General features: G+C 34.3%; 2 protein-coding genes across 9 annotated transcripts in view; one reads left to right on the top strand and one right to left on the bottom strand.

The window, feature by feature from the left end:
• The window catches only part of LOC137406510 (UDP-GalNAc:beta-1,3-N-acetylgalactosaminyltransferase 2-like), a 60,882-nt gene extending 59,462 nt beyond the window's left edge, over positions 1-1,420 (bottom strand). For all 7 annotated transcript variants that reach the window (XR_010979888.1, XR_010979889.1, XM_068093094.1 and 4 more), the window contains exon 1: positions 1,378-1,420. The gene's annotated coding sequence lies outside the window, so the exon portion shown is untranslated. The remainder of the gene's footprint in view (positions 1-1,377) is intronic.
• Positions 1,421-1,832: 412 nt separating this feature from the next.
• The window catches only part of LOC137406509 (WD repeat-containing protein 19-like), a 61,423-nt gene continuing 42,493 nt past the window's right edge, over positions 1,833-20,762 (top strand). Inside the window, exons 1-12 of one of the 2 annotated variants that reach the window (XM_068093088.1) lie at positions 1,833-1,847; positions 2,863-2,948; positions 3,092-3,157; positions 4,111-4,236; positions 5,823-5,921; positions 7,146-7,472; positions 8,762-8,935; positions 9,997-10,210; positions 14,115-14,256; positions 18,402-18,455; positions 19,272-19,378; positions 20,043-20,165. In XM_068093088.1, the coding sequence (XP_067949189.1) occupies positions 1,833-1,847; positions 2,863-2,948; positions 3,092-3,157; positions 4,111-4,236; positions 5,823-5,921; positions 7,146-7,472; positions 8,762-8,935; positions 9,997-10,210; positions 14,115-14,256; positions 18,402-18,455; positions 19,272-19,378; positions 20,043-20,165 (1,533 nt within the window). The remainder of the gene's footprint in view (positions 1,848-2,862; positions 2,949-3,091; positions 3,158-4,110; positions 4,237-5,822; positions 5,922-7,145; positions 7,473-8,761; positions 8,936-9,996; positions 10,211-14,114; positions 14,257-18,401; positions 18,456-19,271; positions 19,379-20,042; positions 20,166-20,762) is intronic. The other variant, XM_068093089.1, reaches the window with a different exon arrangement.

The following is a 20,762-nucleotide window of genomic DNA, read 5'->3' as shown; positions in this document are numbered from 1 at the left end:
AAATCAGTTAGATACTGCTTACCAGTTGATTCACACTCAACAAATGCTACCTCCTAGATTACCTGAACAGGAGGATGCAATCTTCAAAGAAGGAGATCTGGTGTTGGTGCAAAACAAACGGAGACATAAAGGGATTCACTCAAAACTACTACCAAAGTTTAATGGGGCATTCATTGTAAAGAAGGTCTTTGACAACGGCACTTATATAGTTGCTGGTCAAGGAACCATCAAAGAATGTCATCTCAAGCTGTTCATGCCTGCATCTGATCCAGCTGGACAACTGAGAAGCCCAAGAACCAGCTCAGATGTTGACCAGCCAAGGAACGATTCTCCCAGTGATGTAGAAGAGCATATCGGGGCTGAAGAAAATCCAGCATCGCCAGATGCTTTACTCGATCAGCATTTTAATGATTTCAACATGTCCTGGGAAAAACAAGTTCAGCCTCCTGAACGGCCAAGGCGAGCCTTGAGAAAACCTCCCTAGTTGAAGAATCATGTGTTATATTGAGCTTCGAGGCCTTAAAAGAAAATATTGGTATGTTCGATGACACCAAGTGTGGAAACTCAATTGGGGAGTCTTGGATGCCTTTATCTACGGTTTCAAGCCTTGTTATAGCATCAACTGTCACTCGAAACATTCAACTCACTTTAACCAGCTGCATTATGAGGACAACTAAGCTTTGTAACCTAAAGTTACAACAGGGTTGTCAACATTGGCGCTGGATCCCTAATCTATCCCTTATCGCCGCTTGTGAGCCAGTATTAGAATACCGCATCTAGGAGTGGAGAATGTGATGGATTTACTAAGCTGAGCTGCTTTAATTACCATAAGCGTTCAGCTATTCTCAGATTAGCCCTATAATTTAAAGGCCAGCTTACGTGGAAAGCCTGTTGATTAACACTCAGCCCTTGCTATATAAGCAAACGTGCTTCGGTGTTAAGGGAGAAAACAAAGAGCACAGAGCAAGTGATACAGACTACGAACGACGAAACTAAAGACTGAGAATTACGTTCTTAATCTTGATTAAGAACAGGGTGGTAACGTTAACCTACCTTTGTATATCTTTGTAACATATATATCTTAACATTCTTACATTTACAAGTGTAACTGTTTTGAGTATTTATTATTTGTAACTCATTTCAGCATTACGCTTGATTGTAGTGAATTGTATCTAATTGCTCTATCTTCTCATGTTTATAGAGCTTATGTGAATAAAGAGCCATTATTCACCAGACACTTTGTTTGCAACAATTACAGTTGTCCATGAGAGCTATTACTCATTCGGTATAAAACAACTTGAACGCAGAACCCACTTGCAAGTGGCTAGTCAGCGCTGATTTCCACAACAATATATAGCACTAAAAATTATAACATACCACACTTAGCTTTTCGCAGACTCCCGACTTTTTGGTCCAAAACTAGCCTTAACGCAAAAGCAGATTATTGCGGGAACCGAGTAACAGTCTCGAGGTTTTGGGTCCACGGTCAGCAAGCTAGAAAAACTGAATCTCCTTGACTCGCTACATCAAAAGTCCATATTTTCATTTAGCTAGCGCCAGAGCCGCATAGTTTCACAAGTGTATGTGAAACCATCTACCTATACGACACTGGCTAGCGCAATAGATATAGTAAACCCGGGTTTACTAGGGTTTGCCGAAGCTTGGCTAGCGCCAAGCCTTTGGCAAACTAAAAAAATTGCGAACCTGTCAACAAAGCAATATCCTTAAAGCGTGCGCATGCCCAGCATTCCTGTTGCTAAGTCCTGTTTTTTCTTCAGCTGCGCTTGAATTAGCTCGGCGTGCGCCGAAATTCACAATTATAGTGCGCTGTAATGTCGGGAATGAAGGTAAATTCGTGTACTTATTAGAGTTGTTGGGTAATAAAATATTACCTACGCTTTGTTTCGTACTGTCATACATTAAATCGATGTTTTTATTTGATTAACTACCCTGCGTCCGGCCACCTATGGTCATTTCGCGCTCTCACTTCTTTGCTTTACTTATTCTTTAAAAGATCATAGATAATAGCTCAACTAGTTTTTACATTGCTTGTTTTTATCTCACAGAGTTCTAGTATACCATACCAGGCTCTCTGATTGGCTAGGTCAAATGTCTTTGTGTTCCATTTGTTCTATTATCCCTCTTTTTCTTTCCACCTATTTTGGTCTACCACGCTGCTCTGTGTTAACACATGGACTTGTGTAAGCTTTCCTGGGATATAAGTAGTAAATATTAACCAATCAGTAGGTAGCATAAAGTAAACCATTTAATATTACTTGAAGCTTGGACTGAAGTTACATTAATTCTCTTTTTACACACATAAACAGAATTTAGTTATCTTCATGACTTCATAAACTTTAACAAGGGTTGAAAAGTTCAAATATTATTTTATTCAGTATAATATACTTATTGAGTAATTAGTTTTAGTAAAGCGTGTGTAGGTATTAGTCGCAACTTTTGTCTCGATGTAATTTAAATGTTCAATATTTTCTTCAGCATTATTATAAAACCCTTAGATGAGTAGATCATCAAAAGAATTATAAATATCAATGTATCATTAAGTATCTTATAGAGATGCTGTATTTGGGACGTGACCTGTGCAAATGCTATCCTAAAACCAATTTTTTTATGGAATAGTTTTCAACTGATTATTGGTTTTCTGACTAATACACTTTTTTGAATTTACAAATTGATTTTGGCCATGCTGAGACAAAACCAGTTTTTAATACTATTATAAGATCGATTATGCTTGTTTGCCAAATTTGTTACTAAAAGGTATTCTTTTAGGAAATCATCAAGCATGCTCGTATATTTTATTATCAATATGATATCTCTATATTAAATATTTTCTTTATATTGTAGAAATTGTTCTCGTTGCAAGGGCCACTTGGTAGTCATTCAATATTTGCATGGCAAAAATCACATGGCAATTATCTTGCATCCATCAGGTGAGTGAGTTTCTAGTCTTTCACTCTCATCTTACAACTGTATTTGCTACTGGCTCATACTCCTCTTAGTTTTGTTATTCTTGTAACTTCTTGTCTTTTGAAACTTATAAATAATATAGCGATGTCTCTGTCAACTATTTTAGCGGAGAAAGCAAAGTAAATATATATGACAGGCATGGCCTTCTTGTTAAAGACATAGAATTACCAGGGTAAGTATGCGACTACAAGTAACATAACATATAGAATGAGATTTTACCTTACGGATACTTTCTGATGAGAAAGATTGTTATAGCTATTTTAGGAAGTAATTGAGGGTCAGCAATGGCGCGTGTGACAGGAATACAGTAAGCATTATTTGTCTGTTGTCTTTGAAGACCTTCACAACCCACATACGACATGATGACGTATGCAGTTAGATTTAGGTTGTATTTATGCTGTATTGTAGATTTAGTTATAGGTTACTAGGTTAGATTGGGTTTTTAAGGTTCACAACATCTTAATATTTTAGGTTTCACATTAAGCTTTGCAAACAGTAAAGTAGGCTTAGAATGTGTTAGTCTTCTGTTGTTTACACTAGTATGCCAAGTGGCAGGAGGTAAAATAAAAACATATTTGCTATAAGTATTACAAATCATGACTACTGTTATTATTATGCTGGTAGTCCCGTGTGCTGTGAGGTATCATCATCATATGTAATAACTATGTACACAATTATTCTTAGGTGATAGGGTGGTCGAGTGGTGCAGATGGTAGCGCGCATGGATAAGAAATCCGTAGAAGTGGCTTTGATTCCTATGCAGTGTAATCTTTTTCCTAACGCTCTCAGCGTGGTTCCGGACGAATCGGCACAGCTTTTATTATAATAACAAACTAGCTCGCTGGCAGACCTGTGCTGTGTGAGATCATCAGGTGTAGTAAATATATGTATAATTACTCTTTAATTCTGCAAGGTGGTCGATTGGCGCATTCGGTTGTGTGCCTAGTTGAGTAGTTGTAAAACGTAATCTAGAAGTTCAATTTCTGGTTGAGGCAATCTTTTTTCCAAAAGCTCTTAGCATGGCTACAGATGGACGGTAAGTTATTATAATAAAGAAGATAGTAAAAATTAATAGTTGTATTTATTATCAATAGAGATACGAAACTGATTTGTCTCCATTTGTAGGCCAGCTGTCTGTCTTGGATGGGACAAAGATGGAGACATGCTGGCTATAATAGCTGACAAGAGTCACATTATATTCCTTTGGGATGCCAACTCACAACGAACATACCAAGTTGACAGCAGTCTCAGGTGCCTGCAACACACCTTTTGATTATCTTCAGCTACCTGGCACTTAGTATTTTGTAAACATGCTAGGTTGTTTTCTCGAAATCACGTAGATAGAATTCCTTGCTAACAAATGTCATCAGATGTAATTGAGATATTTTTAGCATTTCAAAACGACTACTCGGGTTGTTAGTATCTTTTGACCAGCTGAAGTTTTTATCATTTTCAACATATTTTATTATATTGACTAGCTTGTCGCAGACTCGTTACTCTCTTCTTCTTATTTATAGTTTATTTTAGGACATTACTATTGTCTGTTCATATGGTGCATGACAATCAATCATGTTTGAAGTCATAGCGTGATAAGATAATGGAGATAATCTATTTGCATTTTAAACTAGCATTTTCAAGTAGAGAAGAACCTAGGCCTTATTCAATCTTTCTCCTTTGCCTATTCAGATATTATATCATGTAAAATTCAAACTCCTTAGTAAAACAAATCTGTCCCTATGTTGAATGGGTTGTAAATAATATTGCTGGTGTGTTATACTGATAATATTGCTGGTGTGTTATACTGATATTATTACTGGTATGTTATACTAATAATATTGCTGGTGTGTTATACTGATATTATTACTGGTCTGTTATACTGATAATATTTCTGGTATGATATACTGATAATATTACTGGTATGTTATACTGATAATATTACTGGTATGTTATACTGATAATATTACTGGTATGTTATACTGATAATATTACTGGTATGTTATACTGATATTATTACTGGTATGTTATACTGATGATATTACTGGTATGTTATACTGATAATATTTCTGGTATGATATACTGATAATATTACTGGTATGTTATACTGATAATATTACTGGTATGTTATACTGATAATATTACTGGTATGTTATACTGATGGTATTACTGGTATGTTATACTGATAATATTACTGGTATGATATACCGATAATATTACTGGTATGTTATACTGATAATATTACTGGTATGTTATACTGATAATATTACTGGTATGTTATACTAATAATATTGCTGGTGTGTTATACTGATATTATTACTGGTCTGTTATACTGATAATATTACTGGTATGTTATACTAATAATATTACTGGTGTGTTATATTGATAATATTACTGATATGTTATACTGATAATATTACTGGTATGTTATACTGATATTATTACTGGTATGTTATACTGATAATATTTCTGGTATGATATACTGATAATATTACTGGTATGTTTTACTGATAATATTACTGGTATGTTATACTGATAATATTACTGGTATGTTATACTGATGGTATTACTGGTATGTTATACTGATAATATTACTGGTATGATATACCGATAATATTACTGGTATGTTATACTGATAATATTACTGGTATGTTATACTGATAATATTACTGGTATGTTATACTGATGGTATTACTGGTATGTTATACTGATAATATTACTGGTAGGATATACCGATAATATTACTGGTATGTTATACTGATAATATTACTGGTATGTTATACCGATAATATTACTGGTATATTGTGCTGATGCATCTTTATTATTAAACTTGTTGTCTTTAGGGACCCTCTAACATTCCTGGCCTGGTCTAAGACTGGATCACTGCTCGCCATTGGCACAGCTAAGGGTAACCTCCTCATCTACAATCATGAAACCTCGAGGTATTTATGTTTATTGCTTTCATTTCACTATATATCTTCGGTAGTCATTGAAGTGTGCCCTTTTTATGATTGACCATGGATGTGTTCGTTGGCTAGGTTCTTGGATACACAAAGGTTTCCGTTATTTTGTGCTACTGGATGCCCGTCGTTGCACGGTTAATGAAAAATTTTCTGCATGAAAAGTATATTTTTAATTGGTTAAGTTTCTTTACCCAATGAATTTGAGTAACTTGAGCTCTATTGCCGCTATTATAACTTTAGCCAGAAATAGAAAAAAGATTGTGTCATGCTTCTAAAGTGCTCCGGCTGATGCGCGAGTATTTTAACCAATCAGTATTGAAGATCGGCTGTTGGAATAAGTATGATGTGATATTCCATTGTATAGCATTGTGACTGCAGGGTCTCCTTTTTAGTATAGCATTGTGACTGCAGGGTCTCCTTGTTTAGTATAGCATTGTGACTGCAGGGTCTCCTTGTTTAGTATAGCATTGTGACTTCAGGGTTTCCTGGTTTAGTATAGCATTGTGACTGCAGGGTCTCCTTGTTTAGTATAGCATTGTGACTTCAGGGTTTCCTGGTTTAGTATAGCATTGTGACTGCCGGGTCTCCTTGTTTAGCATGCCAGTCTGCAGACATGTAGGTTCAGAGTTCAAATTTCGCACGAAGTGCATTTTTCATTCCTAAAACTTTATCGCTATAACTCGACAAACTGACAACACTGAGATTTATATGTAAACTAGCTTCGCTACCGGGTGTTGCCCGGGTACTAAACAAGTCTTTGGACAGAAAATTGACTTCTATTTAACATATAACAACATTTCCCATTCTAACATTCAAACTACATATCATGAGAGAAGTGTTTGGTGTAGTTGAAATAAACTAAGAGAAAAATAAAAACGACTGTAAGGGTTTTAAAACTTTGTCAAACATCATCAAACAACTGTAACTTTCAAGCTATTAGCCTGGCACATTGCCAATGGAAAGTTCCAGTAAGCTAGTTAATAAGCGCTAGACTTTTAAAGACAGTACGCCATGACGTTGAGTCAGTGTTGTCTAGCTAAGCTTTTCTAATAATAGCTATAGCTGGAGGGACACGCATACTTTCACATTTATATACATGTATATAGAAGAAGGTAGGGCAGAAAGTAGAGCTTCATGCTTAATCTCTGTCTCCACCGCTGTGTTGAGTCACAACTTATCTTGTTTGTCGACAATATCTTGCAGGAAGATTCCTATACTAGGAAAGCACACGAAGAAGATTACTTGTGGAGCATGGAGCAAAGGCGGCTTGCTGGCTCTTGGCAGCGATGACAGATCAGTGACTATAAGCAATGCTGATGGAGACACAGTGAGGCAAGCATCTCTCCGAGAGCAGCCGTCTGACATTCAGTTCAGCGAGATGAAGGTGGATGAGAGGAGCAAGATCGGCGAAGACACAGTCAGCATGGTGCTTGGTCGTAAAGCCATGTTCCTTTTTAACATCAGCGATCCTGATAACCCGATGGAACTGGCCTTTCAGAGTAAATACGGTTCGATAGTCGACTACAAATGGTAAGTGATACTATAGATGGAACTGGTCGGTTGAGCTAATATGGCTTTGTAGTAGAGTAGAGATTGTAACAATTCCATTTGTTAGAGATCATCCAATGACCCAGATATTTGGTGCTGAGAATACTGCCACAAACCTAAGTTTTTTTTCAAAAAGTCAGTAGGCGTCCCTTAAACTTGACTAGCACTATATTATCATCTGCTAGATGTAGACAGCAAAAGTCAGTAGGCGTCCCTTAAACTTGACTAGCACTATATTATCATCTGCTAGATGTAGACAGCAAAAGTCAGTAGGCGTCCCTTAAACTGGACTAGCACTATATTATCATCTGCTAGATGTAGACAGCAAAAGTCAGTAGGCGTCCCTTAAACTTGACTAGCACTATATTATCATCTGCTAGATGTAGACAGCAAAAGTCAGTAGGCGTCCCTTAAACTTGACTAGCACTATATTATCATCTGCTAGATGTAGACAGCAAAAGTCAGTAGGCGTCCCTTAAACTTGACTAGCACTATATTATCATCTGTTAGATGTAGACAGCAAAAGTCAGTAGGCGTCCCTTAAACTGGGCTAACACTATATTATCACCTGCTAGATGTAGACAGCAAAAGTCAGTAGGCGTCCCTTAAACTTGACTAGCACTATATTATCATCTGCTACATGTAGACAGCAAAAGTCAGTAGGCGTCCCTTAAAATGGACTAGCACTATATTATCATCTGCTAGATGTAGACAGCAAAAGTCAGTAGGCGTCCCTTAAACTTGACTAGCACTATATTATCATCAGCTAGATGTAGACAGCAAAAGTCCACAAGTCAAGCGAGTTTTGTTACTCACCAATTTCTACCGAATGTTCCATGTTTGTAACAGATGAAAATGGCTCGTCCAAATGATATGCAAGGAAATGCCGTGCTAGCTATTCCATTTTAAACATTTTCCACACTTCCGTTGTTCTTATTTTGATTTGAGTGCTTTTGAATGTGTCGCTATGACCTCTGGCATAGAAGTCGATTTTTTTGTAAAGGGCCCGCGCTAGTCCGCAACATGATGTCTATTGAAATGCAGTCACAGTATCGCACAGTAACTCAACGTGCACACAACTCCATATCCGCACAATAGAAACATAGCGTAGCGCAGACTGCAGGATTATGTAATCATAGACAAGGCGCTAGCTAGAGTTGTTAGTAACATAATTATGTTTGATCTATGTTCCATAATAATATAAGGGATCAGGTCTACACTTTTCATCAGTATAGCAATATCAACATATTAACAGTGTCAGCATACCATAGGTTTGGCGATGGTTACATTCTCCTTGGCTTTGCTTCCGGATATTTTGTGGTCATCTCTACGCATGTTAAGGAGATCGGCCAAGAGCTCTATCAACAGCGAGACCACAAGGACAAGCTCTCATCAATAGACATCAATGCTGCTGTCGACATGGCCGCATCAGCTGGAGATAACAGGTGAACCACTAGTTTAGAATCTGGATTTTAATATAATTATTCAAATTTTGAAACTTTTGAATTCTACAACAGCTAGTCCACAGCTATCAAGCAGGGAATCATCTGTATTCAAGTAGTATTCATCTGAATTTTTCCAGTCATTTTTTTAATTATTGGTTTGACTTCTTTTTTGCTTTGTTTTAATTTAATAGAAACTCTTTTTCTACCAAACAGACTCGATTTGAAAATCAGCTCAAGATAATGAGTTTTAGTACATGCATGTGTAAACAGTATAGCATGGCAGTAGCCAGTGGCATGCATTGGTTGTTATACAATAGCCAATGGCGGGCACTCATTATTATACAGTAGCCAATGTCATGCATTCGTTGTTATACAATAGCCAATGGTGGGCACTCATTATTATACAGTAGCCAATGTCATGCATTGGTTGTTATACAATAGCCAATGGCGGGCACTCATTATTATACAGTAGCCAATGTCATGCATTGGTTGTCATACAATAGCCAATGGCGGGCACTCATTATTATACAGTAGCCAATGTCATGCATAGGTTATTATACAATACCCAATGTCATGCATTGGTTATTATACAATACCCAATGTCATGCATAGGTTATTATACAATACCCAGTGTCATGCATTAGTTGTTATACAATAGCCAATGGCGGGCACTCGTTATTATACAATACCCAATGTCACGCATAGGTTATTATACAATACCCAATGTCATGCATAGGTTAATATACAATACCCAATGTCATGCATTGGTTATTATACAATAGCCAATGGCAATCACTGGTTATTACACAGTAGCCAATGGCAAGCACTCGTTATCATACAGTAGCCAATGGCATGTATTGATTATTATACGATAGCCAATGGCATGCACTGGTTATTATACGATAGCCAATAACAGGAACTTGTTAATGTATAATAGCCAATGGCGAGCACTCGTTATTATACAGTAGCCAATAGCTTGCCTTGGTTATTATTCTTTTCAATATAATAATTGCTGTTCTTGCAGTACTTTGATATAATAGAGAGTTTTGTGCCTTTGTTAGTGTACGGATACGCATCGCGAGTGACATGAAGGAAGTGACCTCCATCATAACCTTGGACGAAGAAAGGACAATTGACCAAGTTAAATGGACAGATGATGGACAGCTGCTGGCCATTTCAACACCTAAAGGCAATTTGCATGTTTTTTTGACCAGGCTGCCCATTCTCGGGGATGCCTGTAACACGAGGATAGCTTACCTCACTTCTCTCCTAGAGGTTTGTTCTTTTTAAAGTTCATTTTTTTCAAATATTGTGTATCGTATTTTCCAGACTATACATCGTTCAGGAGTATAGGTCGCACCAGCCATAAAATGTATATTAATAATGATAGAAATATAATTATGTAAGTTGTACTGTACATATTATATACAACATATACTACTGTACTACTTGTACTGAAGTATATGTCACAATTTTGGGGCACATTTATTTGATAAAATCCAACACCAAGAATAGACACATCTTTTAGAATTTAAATGGGAACAACTTAAAATATAAATAGAATAAATCAAAAACAGTTTGAGCGTCACATTATGCTTATGTTACGTGAGACAACTGAGAACATGAATGTTACATTAACATGTTAACATAACATGTTAAGGGTTATTTTGATAACTATAGCATATCATGCCAAGAAAGGAATGTTAACATAACATATTAAGGGTTATTTTGATAACTATAGCATATCATGCTAAGAAAGGAATGTTAACATAACATATTAAGGGTTATTTTGATAACTATAGCATATCATGCTAAGAAAGGCATGTTAACATAACATATTAAGGGTTATTTTGATAACTATAGCATATCATGCTAAAAAGTTTCCCGCGACTATCTGTCTTGCTCTAAATACCCGCTAGGTAATATCCAATGAAATATTAATCTTCGGTGTCACTTTTTATCAAATATGCCAACAACAGCAGTAAATGATGCTGGCACCTAGCTTTTAGCCCGCGATTGACTTTTTGTGATTTCTTCAGTAAGATTAACTCCTGCTTTTTACCATAGCCTTATAAGTTTCTCTCCAACTCCAAACATTCTATTCACTGCTAGATCACAGTTGCATGTTTTACTGTAATGTAATCTGAAGAATATGATTTTCTTTTTTATGCCGTGTTTATTAAGTCTTCCTCAAATAGTTTTAAAAGTTACTCCGATGTGGAAATTATCAGCATAAGCCTAGAGAGGTTTAGTGCAAAAATAACATGTGAATTGATATACCAGTCATTATGAGTTAGTGCTTCACAGATAGGTCACTCCGAGCATAACCAAACTATGTTCTTGGTCGAACTATAGTCTAGAAAATAAGATAAGTATCTAATGTAAGATAAGTGTCTAATGTAAGATAAATATCTAATGTACGATAAGTGTCTAATGCACGATAAGTATCTAATGTAAGATAAGTGTCTAATGTAAGATAAATATCTAATGTACGATAAGCGTCTAATGCACGATAAGTGTCTAATGTACGATAAGTGTCTCATGTATGATAAGTGTCTCATGTACGATAAGCGTCTAATGTACGATAAGTGTCTAATGTAAGATAAGTGTCTAATGTAAGATAAGTATCTAATGTACGATAAGTGTCTAATGTACGATAAGTGTCTAATGTAAGATAAGTGTCTAATGTACGATAAGTGTCTCATGTATGATAAGTGTCTAATGTACGATAAGTGTCTAATGTACGATAAGCGTCTCATGTACGATAAGCGTCTAATGTACGATAAGTGTCTAATGTACGATAAGTGTCTAATGTACGATAAGTGTCTAATGTACGATAAGTGTCTAATGTACGATAAGTGTCTCATGTACGATAAGTGTCTAATGCACGATAAGTGTCTAATGCACGATAAGTGTCTAATGTAAGATAAGTGTCTAATGTACGATAAGTGTCTCATGTACGATAAGTGTCTAATGCACGATAAGTGTCTAATGTACGATAAGCGTCTAATGTACGATAAGTGTCTAATGTACGATAAGTGTCTAATGTAAGATAAGTGTCTAATGTACGATAAGTGTCTAATGTAAGATAAGTGTCTAATGTAAGATAAGTGTCTAATGTACGATAAGTGTCTAATGTACGATAAGTGTCTAATGTACGATAAGTGTCTAATGTACGATAAGTGTCTCATGTACGATAAGTGTCTAATGCACGATAAGTGTCTAATGTACGATAAGTGTCTAATGTAAGATAAGTGTCTAATGTACGATAAGTGTCTAATGTAAGATAAGTGTCTAATGTAAGATAAGTGTCTAATGTACGATAAGTGTCTAATGTACGATAAGTGTCTAATGTACGATAAGTGTCTAATGTACGATAAGTGTCTCATGTACGATAAGTGTCTAATGCACGATAAGTGTCTAATGCACGATAAGTGTCTAATGTAAGATAAGTGTCTAATGTACGATAAGTGTCTCATGTACGATAAGTGTCTAATGCACGATAAGTGTCTAATGTACGATAAGTGTCTAATGTAAGATAAGTGTCTAATGTACGATAAGTGTCTCATGTATGATAAGTGTCTAATGTACGATAAGTGTCTAATGTACGATAAGTGTCTAATGCACGATAAGTGTCTCATGTATGATAAGTGTCTAATGTACGATAAGTGTCTAATGCACGATAAGTGTCTAATGTACGATAAGTGTCTAATGTAAGATAAGTGTCTAATGTACGATAAGTGTCTAATGTACGATAAGCGTCTCATGTACGATAAGCGTCTAATGTACGATAAGTGTCTAATGTACGATAAGTGTCTAATGTAAGATAAGTGTCTAATGTACGATAAGTGTCTAATGTACGATAAGTGTCTAATGTACGATAAGTGTCTAATGTAAGATAAGTGTCTAATGTATGATAAGCGTCTAATGTATGATAAGCGTCTAATGTACGATAAGTGTCTCATGTACGATAAGTGTCTCATGTAAGATAAGTGTCTAATGTACGATAAGTGGCAGTAGATATTGTGGCGGTAGTAGTGTTAGTAACAGTAATTGTGGAAACAACAGTAATAACCACAGTAATAGTAGCAGTATTTAGTAATGTAAAAAAATTTGCCGGCCTTTACTTGGCACGATCTAGACTATTTCATATAGAAATAAATTATGTGTGGTTTCATTCAATTTTTTATTAGAGAACGAAATCCAATAGCCAAGGAGCGTACAGCCATTTGCTTTGCTCAGTTAAGTGAGCTCCTTTATATATAATAATATTACTCGTTCCGGCTAACGGCAAACGGTAATAATACCGGCTAACAAGGTGAATAAACAGGATCGCTAGTGCGTTGGTATGACAACAATTTGGGTGACGATAAGTGATAGCGTAACGAGTAAAACAACGATATAATAAAAAGGACATACAATAAAATAAGACAACAACTTTAGTTACGACAAGTGACAGCACAACGAGTAAAGCAACGATAAAATAGAAAGGACAACACATACAATAAAATAAGAAATGTAACGTCATGGCCCGGCGTCCACCACAGTAATAACATCAGTATTAGTAATAATAACAGTAATAATAACAGTAACACTAATGGTATTAGTGGCAGTAATAATGAGACTAATAGTAATAGTATTAACAACATTAATATCAATAGTAGCTGTATTAATAACAGTTTAGCTCTTTTGTTGCTCTGTTGCTTGGCAACATGACAAGTTTTGAGCGAGTCCATTTATTTTGTTTGCTGATTATGATCAGCTTGTTATGTAGGCAGCTCATTGAGCAGCCGATCAAAAATAACATATAACTGCAAGAGAATTGTAAGATTTTAAAATATACTTGAGCACACATTGCGAAAGTGCTCTTGTCAACCTTTGTTTAGCGCACCAACATTGCTCATATCTGCAGCGAGTATAGCATCGGAAAATTACAACTTTATCAACTGCTAATTTATGGTTTCGGTCTCAAGTCTTCTCATATACGTGTATGATTCAAGCCCTTTTTCACCTTTTTTAATTCATTATGGTTGTTCTACTCTAGTCTCTTTAAAGTCTGTTTAGATCTTAGGCTACGTCCTAAGGCATTAGATCCTAGGCTAAAGTATATCTAAAGGAATTGCTGTGACTCCGCCATGATTTGCAAGGCTTTTCAAAGTTCTTTCATTCCTGACTTCAGGTGACAATTCAAGATTCAGTCAACGGGGAACAGGCAATTGCTGTGCAAATAGATGTGGAGCCTTCTTTTGTTGGTTTGGGCCCGTACCATCTTGCGACAGGCATGAATAATAGGGTTTGGTTCTATGTGCTTGCACCAGGAGGTGAGTGGATTGCCTCCCTACTTATATGGGCATAACATTGCTGGTTGTGACTTTGATTAACTCTATATTTGTTGATATTATAATTATCTTTATTTTTGCTGGTTCAGTTCTTTCAGTATACGGTAAGGAGTGACACCAAGGTTGTCGTTTGTCCATCCTAATTTACTCCACTCTATCTCAACCAAATCATGAGAACCAAAGCTACAAGATGAGGAACCATCTTCCTCTAGGGCAAAATTTTCAGTCTAATAATTAGTTTAATAACAGAATAATAGACAATCATAGTAATAACAGGGTAATAAACATAATCATATTAATAACAGGGTAGTAGACATAATCATATTAATAACAGAGTAGTAGACATAATCATATTAATAACAGAGTAGTAGACATAATCATATTAATAACAGGGTAGTAGACATAATCATATTAATAACAGGGTAGTAGACATAATCATATTATTAACAGGGTGGTAGACATAATCATATTAATAACAGAGTAGTAGACATAATCATATTAATAACAGAGTAGTAGACATAATCATATTAATAACAGGGTAGTAGACATAATCATATTATTAACAGGGTAGTAGACATAATCATATTAATAACAGGGTAGTAGACATAATCATATTAATAACAGAGTAGTAGACATAATCATATTAATAACAGAGTAGTAGACATAATCATATTAATAACAGGGTAGTAGACATAATCATATTAATAACAGGGTAGTAGACATAATCATATTAATAACAGAGTAGTAGACATAATCATATTAATAACAGAGTAGTAGACATAATCATATTAATAACAGGGTAGTAGACATAATCATATTAATAACAGAGTAGTAGGCATAATCATATTAATAACAGGGTAGTAGACATAATCATATTAATAACAGAGTAGTAGACATAATCATATTAATAACAGAGTAGTAGACATAATCATATTAATAACAGGGTAGTAGACATAATCATATTATTAACAGGGTAGTAGACATAATCATATTAATAACAGGGTAGTAGGCATAATCATATTAATAACAGAGTAGTAGACATAATCATATTAATAACAGAGTAGTAGACATAATCATATTAATAACAGAGTAGTAGACATAATCATATTAATAACAGAGTAGTAGACATAATCATATTATTAACAGGGTGGTAGACATAATCATATTAATAACAGGGTAGTAGGCATAATCATATTAATAACAGGGTAGTAGACATAATCATATTAATAACAGGGTAGTAGGCATAATCATATTAATAACAGAGTAGTAGACATAATCATATTTATAACAGGGTAGTAGACATAATCATATTAATAACAGAGTAGTAGATATAATCATATTAATAACAGAGTAGTAGACATAATCATATTAATAACAGAGTAGTAGACAAATCATATTAATAACAGAGTAGTAGACAAATCATATTAATAACAGAGTAGTAGACATAATCATATTAATAACAGAGTAGTAGATATAATCATATTAATAACAGGGTAGTAGACATAATCATATTAATAACAGGGTAGTAGACATAATCATATTAATAACAGAGTAGTAGACAAATCATATTAATAACAGAGTAGTAGACATAATCATATTAATAACAGAGTAGTAGATATAATCATATTAATAACAGGGTAGTAGACATAATCATATTAATAACAGGGTAGTAGACATAATCATATTAATAACAGAGTAGTAGACATAATCATATTAATAACAGAGTAGTAGATATAATCATATTAATAACAGGGTAGTAGACATAATCATATTAATAACAGGGTAGTAGACATCATCATATTAATAACAGGGTAGTAGACATAATCATATTAATAACAGAGTAGTAGACATAATCATATTAATAACAGAGTAGTAGATATAATCATATTAATAACAGGGTAGTAGACATAATCATATTAATAACAGGGTAGTAGACATCATCATATTAATAACAGGGTAGTAGACATAATCATATTAATAACAGAGTAGTAGACATAATCATATTAATAACAGAGTAGTAGACAAATCATATTAATAACAGAGTAGTAGACATAATCATATTAATAACAGAGTAGTAGATATAATCATATTAATAACAGGGTAGTAGACATAATCATATTAATAACAGGGTAGTAGACATAATCATATTAATAACAGGGTAGTAGACATAATCATATTAATAACAGAGTAGTAGACATAATCATATTAATAACAGAGTAGTAGATATAATCATATTAATAACAGAGTAGTAGACATAATCATATTAATAACAGAGTAGTAGACAAATCATATTAATAACAGAGTAGTAGACAAATCATATTAATAACAGAGTAGTAGACATAATCATATTAATAACAGAGTAGTAGATATAATCATATTAATAACAGGGTAGTAGACATAATCATATTAATAACAGGGTAGTAGGCATAATCATATTAATAACAGAGTAGTAGACAAATCATATTAATAACAGAGTAGTAGACATAATCATATTAATAACAGAGTAGTAGATATAATCATATTAATAACAGGGTAGTAGACATAATCATATTAATAACAGGGTAGTAGACATAATCATATTAATAACAGGGTAGTAGACATAATCATATTAATAACAGAGTAGTAGACAAATCATATTAATAACAGAGTAGTAGACATAATCATATTAATAACAGAGTAGTAGATATAATCATATTAATAACAGGGTAGTAGACATAATCATATTAATAACAGGGTAGTAGACATAATCATATTAATAACAGAGTAGTAGACATAATCATATTAATAACAGAGTAGTAGATATAATCATATTAATAACAGGGTAGTAGACATAATCATATTAATAACAGGGTAGTAGACATCATCATATTAATAACAGGGTAGTAGACATAATCATATTAATAACAGAGTAGTAGACATAATCATATTAATAACAGAGTAGTAGATATAATCATATTAATAACAGGGTAGTAGACATAATCATATTAATAACAGGGTAGTAGACATAATCATATTAATAACAGGGTAGTAGACATAATCATATTAATAACAGAGTAGTAGACATAATCATATTAATAACAGAGTAGTAGATATAATCATATTAATAACAGGGTAGTAGACATAATCATATTAATAACAGGGTAGTAGACATAATCATATTAATAACAGGGTAGTAGACATAATCATATTAATAACAGAGTAGTAGACATAATCATATTAATAACAGAGTAGTAGATATAATCATATTAATAACAGAGTAGTAGACATAATCATATTAATAACAGAGTAGTAGACAAATCATATTAATAACAGAGTAGTAGACAAATCATATTAATAACAGAGTAGTAGACATAATCATATTAATAACAGAGTAGTAGATATAATCATATTAATAACAGGGTAGTAGATATAATCATATTAATAACAGGGTAGTAGACATAATCATATTAATAACAGAGTAGTAGACAAATCATATTAATAACAGAGTAGTAGACATAATCATATTAATAACAGAGTAGTAGATATAATCATATTAATAACAGGGTAGTAGACATAATCATATTAATAACAGGGTAGTAGACATAATCATATTAATAACAGAGTAGTAGACATAATCATATTAATAACAGAGTAGTAGATATAATCATATTAATAACAGGGTAGTAGACATAATCATATGAATAACAGGGTAGTAGACATCATCATATTAATAACAGGGTAGTAGACATAATCATATTAATAACAGAGTAGTAGACATAATCATATTAATAACAGAGTAGTAGACATAATCATATTAATAACAGAGTAGTAGACAAATCATATTAATAACAGAGTAGTAGATTAATAAAAAGGACATTTTATGATGACACAAATGGTTGCTGCCTATTGCTGTAGCTAAGTTTCTCATAATTCATTGAAACGAAAGATTGGTTGGCATCATGTGGTGTTTGAGCGTAGACACAATGGTTTTGCTGCCTCCTATGCAGCCAATTGTGGAATAGCTAACATTCTAAAAATCGATTGGGTATATGTTCTAGCATATATGATGTCAATCCTTATTCCTCCTCTGACTTGACTGCATTTCATGATCTTTTGTCCAGTGTTAATGTTGTACCTATCATTTCCAGCCCGTGAGTTGACTAACATACGGTCACTTCAGGGTCGTATGCACCTATTTGGTGGTAAGTTTTAAAACAAAGGCCTGTTGGAATCATGTGTTCTCATCTCAAAAGTATTTGTTGTGTTTCTTAGTTCTTGCACTCGTATATGTTTATCATTCACTTCTCATGAACCTTCCAGTTCTGGCTGCTCGATCGTGTGGCCTTTTGTCAGTAGGCTGTTTTGCTGTTGTTTTGATTCCACTGTTTCATGTGTTGCCTAGCTACCGGTGGACCCTTTATACTGGTACGAGATGCTAGAAGAGTTCTTTTCTATCACCTTTTGTTTTTGGCATTCGTGTAGATTTTCTGTATTAAAGGCAGTATCAGACATCTCATCGTAACTGTATCCGTTAGTCTGAAATACTCTACGTGTTTGCATGAGATACCTACCTTTATCTATAGACTTGTCTAGGTAAATAACAGCGTAGAATGCTTATTATAAAGTGGATCTAAACCCTACATCTTGGATTTAAGCCTAAGTCATCTAGCCATCATATTTACTTGCTACTGCTAGCTTCTTATTCGTTTCTGTGTCTCGCTTGTCGACCTCCACTCTTTGGATTTTACGATTTTTCAAGCTACAAGTAGGCAAGCAGCTTGAAGTTACATGTATTTACTTTTTCAGTTCATCTAATATGCTGACTTCTCTTGGCTGGGTAATGAGAGAGTTTAGTTGTAAGCGCATTCTTTGGGCCCTTCTATTGATTGTTGGAGTTGCTCCTTTTCTCCGAGTAAAACTAATTGCAATGATCCTTGGGCTGATAGAGCCACAATTATCTCTCAACTTACTCTACAATCTGAGCCGTGTTTATTTTATCAGTCTTGTTTGATTTGTAGGACCAGTGAAGTTGAGAGATCGCGAGTATTTGGGCACAGTTCAATCTATAAAACTGAATGAAGATTATGCAGCTGTTATGTTTGATGGAAAAGTTCAGCTGCACACGGTCAGTCTTTTCTAAGATTTTTCGTGAAGCTTAATACTCAGTCTTTTTTCTGTGTTTGATCTTTTTAACATGTTAACATAAACAGGAAGTCTATGATCTCCGTTATCATTCCTCATTTTTATTATTGTTATGTTATATGCGATGTTACAATGTATTTTATTCATATTATATTTCTATGGAACAATTTTTGTGAATCACTGCTCGCGGCCATTTGAGCAGACTTAATTGCTCTATGTGCCCTGACTGTTTCATGAACATGCCTACAAACAAACAAGCAAAAGGTTTTGTATATCGTAAATTATATAATATTCTTATAGCTTATGCCTTCCACCCAGTTGCTTGGATTATAATACTAGCGTGGTAAGGGCTCTGCAATCTACTTAGCGTTGTCATTCAAATGTTCCCACAGACACTGGTTACACTGTTGTTTTTGTAAGTTGATTAATAAAACATTGGCGAGACAACTCTAGTTTATGTGGGCAAACCTCTTAGCCAATTTTTTTGTTCCGTAGTTTACTGATTTTCAAAGTTTCGAAGAGGTAAATGTGTCTGTTACTAGAAATATTGTACGGTACAAAATCTGGCTATGGTCACTTCTAGTACTATAGTTCATTTGGTATAATATAAAGCAACCTTATGTAATTATGTTTCACTTTTTCCATAGATTGATGCGGAGAACAGTCCGGTAGATGAAGAGCGGGAGGCGAGATTATTCCCAGAGCCCAACACTGATGTTAAAATACTTTGTCATGCAATGACCTCGCAATTCTTCATCTTCGGCACAGATGTACGTATCACTTAGCTTGTCATCCTGTACGATATCTCTAGAGAACATTTAATTGTCTTCAATGAAATAAAGTTATGGCATCTGTCTGTTTGTTCAAGAGATTCTTGGAGAGTTGTCCCAGAAAATATCCCATTACGATATTTACAGTTTCTGCTCATTCCTTCTCTCGTTTTTTTGTATTTATTTTTCACTGAAATTTAACTAAGTATATTAGCTACTTCACACGCTATGAATGTAGTTAGACACCCACTTACCCTAGACACTTACCACTTACCACTTACACTAGACTTACCCTAGACACACCTTTTACATTTTCATTCTTTGCTCTTCTAAAGATCAACTTAAACAAAATCTTAGTAGATTTTATCAGAAAGTATTTTTATTATCATTTGCAACTGTTTTTATGCTTGATGTGATTTGACTGTTTTGAATTTGATGTGATTTTAATTGTTTCAAAGTTAAAATCAACAAAACTTGATCAAGGTTAAAACGCATCAAGGCGTCGCTAGTTGCTGTATATCGGCAATATATATCGGGATACAACATATGTATATATATTGTATTCAATTTGCAGCATTACATGTATATTCTGCCCTT

This window comes from Watersipora subatra, chromosome 10 (assembly GCF_963576615.1).
Source record: "Watersipora subatra chromosome 10, tzWatSuba1.1, whole genome shotgun sequence".
Taxonomy (NCBI): Eukaryota; Metazoa; Bryozoa; class Gymnolaemata; order Cheilostomatida; family Watersiporidae; genus Watersipora; species Watersipora subatra.
Note: the sequence above shows the minus strand (reverse complement) of the source record. Positions and strands in the feature narration are given on the sequence as shown.